General features: G+C 37.6%; 2 protein-coding genes across 2 annotated transcripts; both read right to left on the minus strand.

Moving 5' to 3' along the window:
- Nucleotides 1-494: 494 nt before the first annotated feature.
- LOC114544606 lies at nucleotides 495-1,454 on the minus strand. The gene is made up of 3 exons (XM_028563194.1): nucleotides 1,026-1,454; nucleotides 892-961; nucleotides 495-815 (listed from the first exon to the last, which is right to left on the minus strand). Exons 1-3 carry the CDS (start codon nucleotides 1,298-1,300, stop codon nucleotides 495-497), a joined length of 666 nt encoding a protein of 221 aa, XP_028418995.1. The 5' UTR covers nucleotides 1,301-1,454.
- A 7,881-nt stretch (nucleotides 1,455-9,335) lies between these two features.
- Nucleotides 9,336-9,962, minus strand: LOC114544607. The gene has a single exon (XM_028563195.1). The coding sequence runs from the start codon at nucleotides 9,960-9,962 to the stop codon at nucleotides 9,336-9,338; it is 627 nt and encodes a 208-aa protein (XP_028418996.1).
- Nucleotides 9,963-12,773: the final 2,811 nt, after the last annotated feature.

The following is a 12,773-nucleotide window of genomic DNA, read 5'->3' on the forward strand; positions in this document are numbered from 1 at the left end:
TTGTAAGTAAAATTGCCTTGACAAAACAGCCAAGATTTTGCATTTATACATATATTTACATGATGTTCAAAAAGTAAAAACCTGCATACACACACCATTGTTTTTTGTTTCTATGCTATTGTTTCTATGCTAATAGCATTTACAATTCATGCAAACTTGAAGATCAATTGTACTAGATAAGGTGTTCATGCCTTTAGCTTTTCAATCAACCTAATATACATAAATATTGCCAGTTCTAACACAGAATGGCTTAGTAATGCAGATCTTAACTCACACTAACTGTAAACATCAACAAGCATCTAAAGAACAGAACCAATATAAAATGTCAGTTTATTTTACTGAAGAAGTGAAAACATATAATCACACAATATGTTTCATATTTATCAATTTTGTGAAGGTGGTGGTGGTGGTAAGCCTTCTGGTTGTTTGAAATGTGCTGATCTAACACTCAATTGACCACGTTGTGGGATTACAGCTCTGTTGGCAACAAATACTCAAGGGTCAGCTCGCCTTGAAATACAGACACGATCTAGACGTTCTTTCCCACTACTAGAGGGTATGTTAAAAGATTGCAAGCATCCATCATTGTATCTATCATTGGATCCAGTGTAATAGTAAAATGGCAGATCAGGATCACACTTCTTTGTATATTCACTAATAACTTTTGGAAAAGCATCATGAAAATCCTTCTCATCAAAAATCGGTCCCAGTAATCCATGTAAAGAAGCAAAGATGCCTTCAACATCATCTGTTGATCCTGCCCGTGGGTGTTCAGGAGGAAGCCCTTTTTCAATACCATATCGACGTCTAAACTCCTACAAAAAAACAGTGATGATTAAAATTACTAGGCTCCAAGATCGAAAAGCATCACCATAACAAAAACAAACAAACCTGACTTTCAATATTTGTTGTTAATGCAACCACAACTTCTCTGGTGAATCCACCAACTCCTTTGATCGGTCTAAAAGTTATAAACACATACATTAAATATGTCCATACAATATGATCTGACATATGTACTGTACCTGTTAACATCCATTGTAGAGTAGTCCCTTAAATCCTTGTACCATGGCATCCAGTCTTCTAGCAGATAATCCAGCATGGCCAGGTTGTTTTTTGAACGTTCTGTTTCCGTTAGACCACGACCACCACTTGCCTTATGCCAGTTTGACACAATCTCTACAAATCTACCTTCACTCAAAAAACCGTTAGCTTTCAGCCACTTAGCTACAGCAGGTGACAGCAATTTTTCAGCGTCACCTACACTTTGCCTCCTTTTCACCAAAATAGCAAATTCCATAAGCTTCTTCAGAATCAGCAATTGTTTTGAACTTTTCCTTCAAGAATCGCTGTACAACACTTCTACATGCAAGTCCTTATAATTGCAAAAAGGGATAGGGATATCATTGCAATACATTAAATAATGTCTCTTACTATTCATATGTATGAAAAATTAGGAATAAACAAATGACAAAGTGGCAGTGATTTCCTGGACAACTAATTTAAAGGAGGTAAATAGTCTAAAATGATCCTTTACCAGTTCGCTCCTTGTCAATGTTAACACAGGTGACACCATTAGCACATTCCCTCCAAAATTCTTCATCCTTAAAAAGTGGCCATTCACAAGTGGAATCTTCATCAGGAAAATAGTAAAGGGCAATATACTCAACCAATGCTGACAATTCTTCTTCACTCCATGTTGTATTAATCTATGTAGAATAAGCAAAGGTCCATACATAAATAGCTTGTGTCAATAGACTTTCATATTTACAATCCAAAAGAGTCCTACATTATTATGCGAGTAAAGATATTTCCAGCTGTTACCTTTGTATTTTTTTCCGCTGTCCTGTTCTCTAATTTATCTGTAGCTGATTGAAACAGGGATCTCTTCAAAAACTTTCCAGATGTAGATCTTAGTTTTGGTTGCCTTTTTCCAGGGGTTTGCCCAGTTGGAGGATCGTGTACCCTTTTTTGGGCCTCAATATACTGACCTACACAAAAGAGAAAAATATTCTATTCAACCCCGAAATTGCGCAATGTGCACTTACCGAAACGCTAGGCGTTAGCGAATGAGCATAGGAGTCGTCACTGCCAAAAATGAAATCTATATAAAATACAAAAAAATACTATTTTCCCGTCTAAATGTTAATAACTAAGGAAGTTAAACCATGAATACAAATAAAATTTACATTAATATTACAAATTATGTAGTTAAACAATATTTGAAAGGGAAATATCCCATTGACCCGAAATGCGCTATTTTGAACATCTCAAAACAAGAGTGATAAATTCAAAGCCCGATATCTCGGAAATGGTGTGGGGTCGCAAGGGGTCGATCCAGCCGATTTTTTTTTACATACTTAACTTCATTCTTACAAAAATCTCAAAAATCGAACCACAGGAATTCGAGATTTTCAACTTTGAAAATTGTAAACAGACAAGCACATGACTCATCACTTCGGAACGACCCGACCAACTTCAGTTATAAAAATCGACTTAAAAAGTAACGCTTACCTCGATAATCTCGACAGATATCGCCAGTCCAATGAATCTTTTTCAAAAAATATGCGTTTTAATCAGTAAACTTTAAAAATATACTCAATATTTTTATGTTTCTCTGTCTTATGTAAATTTTCTCGCTCAAAATCTTCGCAAGCATGCTTGGAAAATAGCGCAATCTCATTGGTCGAGAAATTCTGTGACAGCTGTCCAACCTCCTCTGACATTAAACTTGAATAATTTTACTACATTTATACTATATTTTTAGCATTCAAATGTATTCCTATGCATGTATAAAACGTGAATGTTTTTTGGGTTTCTGGCAAATATATTTCAAAACCTATGCTGGGGACACCTTGCCTATACCTTCGTCATATTTTTAAAATTGAAAATAGAAAGCTGATTGGCTGTCGTTTAAAAAGAGCCAATCAGCTTTCTATTTTCAATTTAAAATTATGACGAAGGTATAGGCAAGGTGTCCCCAGCATAGGTTTTGTAATATATTTGCCAGAAACCCAAAAAACATTCACGTTTTATACATGCATAGGAATACATTTGAATGCTAAAATATAGTATAAATATAGTAAAATATTCAAGTTTAATGTGTTGTACTTTTTTTTCTTATTCGCAATATTTTTACGAAATATTTGCGGTTTTGTGAAGGTGTTTGAGTCAACCGCCGTGCGTTTTTAGCTTATTTGGCGTGAGGGTTGCCTACCTTGTCATAATATAAGACTGTTCAGACAACATGAGCGTCGCGCAAGGTCAGCGACAGCGAGATTAGCGAGCGAGATCAGTTCTGGGCCGCCTATGGTCTGTCCAGTGAAATGGCGACCTGTCATCGTGTATTATGTAAAAGACAAACAGTTCATCAAAGTACATATAAAGCAAATATTATGAAAAACGTACCGGAAAATAAGTGTTACACATTCCAGAAGCACTTACGCTCGTTTCCCTTTCGCCTTATATTAACGTTAATATCCGCGTTTTCTTGCTCAAAAGACATCACGTTGTCCAGATAACGGCAAAACCGAGTAATCCACGTTGTCAACAAACCAGGACGGTGAAGCAATGCTAGCTGCGCATGCGCACAACTCATTACCCAGTCCACTCTGCGTGATAAAAGCCGTCTCGGCAAACACTGTCTTGATTTCTAAAGGTCGCTAATGACTAAATAGGACGGTCTAAAGGAGACAGTATACATGGCGAGAACGCCCTAAACAGCACATCTGCACAAACACGCGGAAGAAAGGGATATATACATCTGCAGCTAAAGGGATATAAACAGCACATCTGCACAAACACGGGGGAAAAAGGGATGCATTGCTCCCTAAGTCTGCTGGCTGGCTTTCGTAGCAAAACTGTGAAAAAACCCTGTTTCTGCCCTATTTTATACAGGCCTGCTCGCTTGAGTGATAAACTGAATGCCATTAAGGAGTTTGTTAAGCTTTGGGTAGACAAAGTGGCATTGTCTGCCAAAACTCCCAGTGAGAATATAGGATAAATTTCGCGTTCGGGCCCATGATTTCTTCACTTTTCAACCAGCATAATTTCTATATTTTTTCAACATTTTCATGCACCGCAACAGTCCGGACGAACATATAAATAGATATAGGTTTCGAGTTTGGCACTATGATTTCTTCGTTTTTTCAACGTTCATAGTTTATCCACGGCAACAATTGAGATGCCCATAAATAGATAAATTTCTGGTTTGACAGCATGATTTCTTTATTTTTCAACGTTTTATGCACTGCAACAATCGGGAAGACTATAAATACATAAATTTCGGGTTTGGCAGTATGATTTCTTTATTTTTTCAACGTTTTTATGCACTGCAATAATCGGGACGCCCATAAATTCTGAGATAAATTTCAGGTTTTCCAGCGTTCCTTAACAATCGGGACGACCATACATAGATAAATCTTGGGTTTTACAGCGTGATTTCTTTCTTTTTCAACGTTTTTTTGCACTGCAACAATAAGAACGACCATAAATACATAAATTTCGGGTTTGACAGCATGCATTTCTTTATTTTTTAAATGTTTTTATGCACTGCAATAATCAGAGGGACCATAAGTGCATAAATTTCGTGTTTGGCCCCATGATTTCTTCATTTTTTCAACGTTTTTATCCACGGCAACAATTGGGACGCCCATGCAAAGACTAGCCATAATATACATGTTTTGAAAGCATTTTGAAAACACACTACAATAGGTTAGTCGACCATAGGACGAAAAAAGTACGCTTTTTAGAGGTTAACTGTGGCAATCATGGATTATTAAGCAGGAAGCCGCTTCTTTGTTTATTTTATATTTTGATATAGGTTATAGGCAATTTGCATTATAGCAAAGCATCATGGGAAATGTGGTAACCTTTTACTTGCAAGGGAAATGGAAATGGCCGCCGCGATATACATTTATATACATTTACACACTATACATTTATATACTTTTTTCGTAGCATTTGCTAATTTTGAAACCAAAATTGGCTTTTATGTACTATAAACTATATTTCGTGCAAAGTAGAATGAAATCGATTGGGATTGGGATTAATTTAAAATAATATTTTTAGCTAGAATTTAGGTAAAACGAATTAAACTTATACATAGTTTGATAGCTATAAACTGATATATATTATTAGTTAGTGTAATTTTTTAAATTTTATAATTAGATATCTAAATACTAAGGCAGGTCCTAGTACTAAATTTGAAATAGTAGCTTAGTTAGAATATAAAATTGCTTAAACTGAAAGTATAATTTATAATGTATGATGACCCAGGAACTTCAATGGAGGCTGATACAACCAACAAAGGAGCTACATGTTCAAATACAATTTTCCTTCTACCTCGCTTAGCTCGTCCGAAGGAAAGTCATTTTCCTTTTTCTGTCACTTACACATTTAAACACATACTAATGGCAGGCTACGTGCAAGGACTCGCCTAGCATTTATTACTTATCACAATGACATAATTATAACTCTGAGCATAACAACTTTCTATCAACTATTTAATGATTGGGTTAAGGTTAGTTTATGGTTCAATTTATCTTTTATATAAATGTCCTTTGAAGAATCTGTTCTCCATCTTCCATGTATTTTTAACCATCGATTGAGATTCGGATTGTTCGCTTGTGAATTTGCTATGAACGTCGCCCCTCCGGATCGCAAACTATGAGTACTGTATTTTTTCGGAACTAGACCAATAATTTGAACTCCCTCTTCACTAATTCACGACATCTTGTGTAGCTTAGACGTCTCGGGCCCAAAGTAGCTTTCGTTGCTCCTCTGCGAGGAGCTTGGATTGATCTGAAAATATACTCATCTGAATTTGGAACAATCTGAGCTAAAGAAAAATAGGTGAGAAGCAAAGTATGTGGACACACAATTCCGTTAGTTTTTGAAATAAACACTGTATTGCCCTCTCGATATTGATCTGTTTTGCTTTGTGGGACTACGATGGCCAAATGATCGGAGTTGATTGTGATGTGCTTAGCTTGGATGTTGATTAGCTCATTAGCTCAAAATAACCCAGAAAAACCCAGGACAAACAGGAGTGCTGTTCGAATATCCTTTAAGTCACTATTAGGAGAGCAAATCGTAAAACAACAGCTTCGAGGTTCTCTATAGATAAGGGTTCTTTTCTGGAACAAGGTTTGGAACAGAGTCTCTTACTCTCCACGATGTTTTTAATCATAGCCGTATCCGCTGGGTTGGAAGATAGTGGGAGAAGATCGTGGATCCACTTTAAAGCACAGTGAGCTTGTATAACGACATTGTGGGATTTCTTGGCAAGTAGAAGATGGGACAAATATTGAGAAATGACTGTACTGCTAATTGGTAACTCACGAGTAAGCTTAGAATTCTGGCTTACAAATTTGATAAACTTCCGGTATTGGGCAATATATGATTTCACGGTTGAACTCGCCCGAGAGGACAATAATTGACAAATTATTTGTTTTCTGGTTTCCATAGTTGTAATTCCCCAAGAGGATGCAAAAGCTAAGTCCTGAAAAATAAAAGAACAGACAAGCACATCTGTATTAGTTAGAATTAACATATCACAGTAGTGTAGAAGATTCCATCGCTGATAAGTCTAGCCAGGAACATGCTCACCTATATAGCCAACCGGCTTGTAAGCAAATTAGTGCCAATCTGAAAAAAATAAGGCAACCGCCTGACCCCGAGCTAACCAGCTAGGATCTCAATTAGTATTTCCTTGGCCAGCACCCGCTGCCAAATGCTGCAATATGCACAACCATACTTTTAACTTCTAATAATTTATTAAATTCGAGAATTCCGGGCAATGTAGATTAATTGCTACATAATGGACAACAATTAATTAAGCACACGCAGATTAAAGTCCAAACGAAAGGCTACTACGAACCCTGTCCACGAGTTTGAACCGAGTAATGAGTTTTGGTTAAGTCCATGTTTGAGGGCTGTATTACCAACGAGCACAATATAATCTTTAATGTAAGAGGAAAATCGAGAAACCAGTAGTGGCCAAAAAGACGCCGACGGCCAAAATGGTACAACTAAAGTCCCCGATGCTTTCAACTTATGCATGTGCAGTAAAACTTTGGAGACAAGCGCAACTGGAGGAACGAATAAGCAGTTTTCCTCCTCCCATCCTTGAAAAAATGCATCAATTCCGCATGAATTTGGGTTCCAAAATCTTGAATAGAATTTTTTGACTTTGCGATTACGATAATTTGCAAAACAATCTACCGTGTGCGGTCCAAATCTGCTTTTTAGTTGGTGAAAAGTTTGCCATGTGATTTCTCAGTCATCATAATCCACAATTTTACTCAAATAGTCCGCTTGTTCATTTAAAGATCGTGGAATCCATTGATTCTAACTCAATGTTTTCTTCCATGCAAGTGGAAAAGATCTTAAAAGCCAATTGGTGTAAGTTAAATTTCATGCTTCCAACTTGAAATTTTTTAGCTGCTACTTGATTATCAGTAAACCACTTAATCCTGCTGTGTTTGACAATTGGCACGAAAGTTTCAAGAGCAAATTTTATTGCAATTAACTCTCTGTAAGTGGAACTCGTGTCCCTTTCTTCAGCTGAAAACGCACGGTGAGCAATTAAGGACCCATCACTCGAATGAGCTGCACAGGATAAAGCACTCGCGTCCGAATAAAAGATTCTGTTGACGGTGCTTCTAAACTTGAAGTACGACAATTTACTTCATTTATATTAGCTTTCCAAAATTGTAATTCTAATTTGCAGTATTAATCAAGCATAAACAATGTGTCTCAGGTCTCGGATGAAACAACAGACATCTGGCAATGCCGAGTCATGATTCTCGTAAGATTGCCAATAACTGGACCCATGGAAATTATCATACCTACGATATGGTATACACTAATTTCCGTGCGGAAACGTTCGGATGATCTAGAACTTGTTAAATGGTATCCAGGGTTTTTGTTACGCTGTGATTCGACACACTAAGTGTACCATTTATGCCGTCCCAGCTTAGACCCAGCCATGTAATATTTCGAGTGGGATCCCATACCGATTTCTCATCGTTAACTACAAACCCCGCCCGATTCAGGTCGTTGCGAATGATGCTAGAATTACGGATAGATGATTCGGAACTTTTTTCAATGTCAAGTCCGTCGTCCAAATAGACGAGATTATTAATCTCTTGCGCTCGCCAGTGTTTAACTAAGGGCCGTATTAGTTTTGTAAATATATAAGGGGCGGATGTCAGCCCCAAAGGTAATACAGTAAACATGAAATAACTGGGTTTCTGCCCATCCATAAGCCAACTGAACCCCAGGTAAGGTTGATGGTGTATGAAAATGTCGAGATGATGGTAACCACTTTTCAGATCAAATTTTGTAAAGTATGTGCCTTTGTCAAAAAATTGGATGGCTGTTCTCGAATCTTCAAATTTAATAGTTTGTTTATAAACAAAACTGTTTACGTAGCGCAAGTCTAAAATAAGTCGTTTCTTTCCTCCCGGTTGGATTGCCACGGACAAGGGACTACACACTTGTAACACTGTCTTGTACTCGCACAATTCTGCTAGAGGATAGTAACTCTGATACGGAGTCAATGACAAATTGCGAATTATTTAAGGCTGATTGGTCGTTAGGAAAGGACTTTGGGGTTGGTGAGGAGTAAAATGGAATCTTGTATCCAGTTCGTATGGAATTTAAAATAAATTCGGAAGCCCCAATGTCCTCCCAGAATTTAATATGTGAACTAAGTCTGCCTTTAACTATTGGTAGCCCGCTGGTTTTTTCACTCACAAACTCTTCGAGTTGACATGCGTCAATAAAACGTTGTACCTGAATCAAATCATAATTATCTTGTAAGATATCTGAATCATCCAGTTGTTGCTCAGATAGGTGTAACTCCTCGTTCCGGGGGGTTAGACGTGGCTGCGGACCTGTGTGAGAATCCTGAAGTTGGCTGCTGCATCGGCCTTGAAAATCCAAATCTTGCACAGCTATTGCTCCAGTGCCCTTTCTTCCCACATCGGAAGGACATATCTGATGGAATTGGGACTCTACGGCCTATAACAAGATTTATACACACGGAGCAATAGAGATAACAGGAAATAACGAAAAACAAACAGGCAATATAGGAATAAAGAAGTATAAAACGTCTGATATAAGGCTTGTGTCTGCTAGGTAGTGCTAGACGTGATGAACAGGTCATTGCTTCCCCTGTATTTATACCATATTATCATGCAAATACGCTTTGCGATTTGCATGCACTTCATGCATGCTTGCGTTACCATACAAAGGAAAATACCATTTCCTTCTACCTCGCTTAGCTCATCCGAAGGTAAGTCATTTTCCTTTTTCTGTCACTTACACATTTAAACACATACTGATGGCAGGCTACGTGCAAGCACTCGCCTGCCACTTGAAACAAAGAAAGGGCAATAGATACCTCGAAAAAACCGCTTATCAGCATCAGCGCATGAATAAGGCGGATAAGATGATTTTCTTGCTTTGTCTTTCTTAATAGCATTATTTCTGCGTTTCTTAAGTGCTAATTCCTGGGCTTTCTTTATTCTTTTCTCGTCGTCTGAATCGCTAGCTAATTCCTCCGCCTCGTATTCTTTAACAGCCAACCAGCCAGTTTCGCTCTTATCGGCTAATTTGATCTTCTTCTGCCTTTGAAGTATAAGATTCTCAGCTGCTTCTATTTTGGGCAATGCTGAATCTGTATCTTGTTTCTTTATCAAAACAACGGATTCGTCGAGCAAATCGTGCACCTCTGCGTTAAACAGGAACTGATCTTTGTTGCCGGGAAATTTTAAGGCGCGGCCTTCTGCTTGTCTTTCAAGCTTTTTAGTTTGAGATGAATTCACAATACTTAGGCCCGACAAAAGGCTGTCTATTTTGCTATCCAGATAAGATTTAAATTGATTGATCAAAGCTGAAGTGATTGTAGCCGAGCTCGACGATTGATTCTCTGCGCTTTGGTCTTCTGAAGACATGCTTCAAACGTCTGATATAAGGCTTGTGTCTGCTAGGTCGTGCTAGACGTGATGAACAGGTCATTGCTTCCCCTGTATTTATACCATATTATCATGCAAATATGCTTTGCGATTTGCATGCACTTCATGCATGCTTGCGTTACCATACAAAGGAAAATACCAATATAAAGGAGGAGGAACCACTTGCTGTATTCCAACTTGTGATAGCAACACCAAAAAAAAATTCAGAGCTTTCATTCTATCAAATCCCAAAAGAGAAGAAGCTTGAAAAGAAATGGTTGCAGATTGGTAGATCTGGTTTCACTCCAAACAATTATCACAGGGTTTGTTCAAAACATTTTGTGGGTGGCAAGAAGACCTGCCTTAACAACGTTCCATGTTTAGTACAAAAACTGTTGATGCCTAAACAACCAAAGCCTAGAACCACATCAAAATGTAGGGACGGGAAAGCAATACCAAAAAGAAAAACTGATAAGATACAAGGGGAGTCAAAGCTGAAGGATGCTAGAATTTTAGAACTTGAACAGTTAGTTGGGAAATTAAAGCAGGAAAAGGAAGAGCAACAAGAGGAGATATTGGAACTAAAGAAGAAAGTGGAGCAATGTAGTTTTTCTATAAATAAGTTTAAAAGTAGTGATAATGACTTTGAATTTTATACTGGCTTTCCAAGTTAGAAAGTATTTAAAGCATTTCACAACTATCTTTGCCCTGCATGCGAGAGGTTACATTATAGTGGATCGCACAATGCAACAGATGATATGGAGAGACAGCTGGAGAAGGAGAAGTGTGGTCGGAAGAGAATATTAACACCTGAGGAAGAGCTATTTTTGTTTCTTGCGAGACTGCGATTAGGCTTGTTAGAGAAAGATTTGTCTGAAAGATTCAATGTATCAATATCACAAGTATCACGAATTTGGGTAACTTGGCTGGATTTCCTTTACAGATACTTACGCTCCATCCCTATTTGGCCTTCACAGGTATGTTAGAAGTATAATGCCAGAAAGCATAAAGGACAATTGAAATTATCCCAAAACCAGAGTTATAATTGATTGTACCGAACTATTTATTGACACTCCATCTAAATCACGAAGCCAAAGTGCTACATTCTCATCTTACAAGAATCATAACACTGGCAAGGGTCTAGTTGGCATTTCCCCAAGAGGTGACTTAACATTTGTCTCAGACTTGTATATGCTGGGAATACATCAGATAAACAATTGACACAGGACTGTGGAATTTTAGATCTTCTTGAAGAGGGTGATGAGGTAATGGCAGACAGGGGCTTTGAAATTGAGGATCTTTTACCCCATGGTGTTTCCTTAAACATACCACCTTTTCTTGGTGACCAGTTACAGTTTTGTCAAGCTGATGAAGTTAAAACTCGAAGAATAGCAAAGCATCGAATCCATGTATAGAAAGAGCTATACAGCGAATTAAGACCTCCCGCATTCTAAAACACGACTTGCCGATATCAATGGCAGCTGATTTTAACAAGATTTCGGTTGCTTGCGCATATCTAACCTTGTTTTTCAGAAAATTAATTCGGGAACATGAGGAATGAACATATTATTCAAGTTGTTAAACACAAATAATTTTGTACTATTAATTAACAAGTACATTTGTTTTTTCCAAGAATTGAAACTATTAATCATGTTTCAGAGAACACATGTTATTATGGTACTACTGCACAAGATTCATTAAATGTTTAAAATAAAATGCAGTTAGTTCAGGTAAAGCAGTCTCTTCCCATTCTACTTTACTTAAGCAAATTTTTTCCACATGAATATCATTTACAGTGTAAACATCAAAATCTATAAAATCCAACCGGCAAATGCCCATAACATTGGTAATAATAAATATTATGAGACATGGTTTTCCCTCTACCAACTCTAAGCAGAATGATTTGTCACTGCAAGCCCCTACAATGGTCATCCCAGACTTGGATCAGGACATTTCACTTCCACAGCCCCAAACAACGACACTTCCCTTGCATCTGAAACTAAAGCATCTGGACTTGCTCCCAACCATGGCCACCTTGGATTTACCACCAAACAACAAGCTACACAAATCTCTACATGTTCTTTGATATATATTGTCCTTATATCGATGATACCTCATGAGAGCAGTATGTTCATTATCAATTCCCCATTGGCAGCTTGCATTCTTTGTAGCTGTGGGTTTTGTGACGCTCTTTATAATACTGTTTGGATAAATTGACTTCCTTCTCTTGATTACAGTACCGAGCATTGATGATGTTAACCTACACTTTCTTTGGTCAAACCACTCTCTGCATTAATTTTGTTTCCTTATATTTTTTTCAATCTCTTGACACCCCTTATTGTTCACTTTTAACTTATCATTCACAAATTTCTAACAATTTTCATCTTCGGGAATATATGCTTAATCTAAAGCCATGTCCAATTTTTCTAAAATGCTTGATCTAATTTCTGTTGTCTCCAGCTTGTCTCCCATTTCTTCTGCCCTCATAATTCTCTGTTTTGATGGTAACTCGTCCGCATTAAATTCACAAGGTTTGCAACATATGTCACCTAGAACACCAATCAAATTACACCTGCTACCCGCCTCTTCCAATGCTGCTTTCAGCTCTTCCAGATCATCTCACCACTTTCTCTTTTGTTGCCATATATCCTTCTCTTTTGCCTTCTAATACTGATCTTTTTCGTCCTTTCCTGTCTTTCTCATATATGTGTCCAGTGGGATTGTTAAGTCCTCAAAAAGAAGAGCTTGTTGTGTCTTGCTTGTCTTGGGCAGGTGCCATTGTTGCAGTTGCTGAGTGCATGTCTTGTCATA

This window comes from Dendronephthya gigantea, unplaced genomic scaffold (genome assembly GCF_004324835.1).
Source record: "Dendronephthya gigantea isolate DGI-Jeju-01 unplaced genomic scaffold, DenGig_1.0 000868F, whole genome shotgun sequence".
Lineage (NCBI taxonomy): Eukaryota > Metazoa > Cnidaria > Anthozoa > Malacalcyonacea > Nephtheidae > Dendronephthya > Dendronephthya gigantea.

Coding starts and splice junctions, on each gene's coding strand:
- LOC114544607 (XM_028563195.1), bottom strand. CDS start 9,962: ATGTCTTCAGAAGACCAAAGCGCAGAGAATCAATCGTCGAGCTCGGCT.
- LOC114544606 (XM_028563194.1), bottom strand. CDS start 1,300: ATGGAATTTGCTATTTTGGTGAAAAGGAGGCAAAGTGTAGGTGACGCT. Junction 962..1,025: donor TCTACAATGGATGTTAACAG/GTACAGTACATA, acceptor TATAACTTTTAG/ACCGATCAAAGGAGTTGGTG. Junction 816..891: donor CAACAAATATTGAAAGTCAG/GTTTGTTTGTTT, acceptor GTTTTTTTGTAG/GAGTTTAGACGTCGATATGG.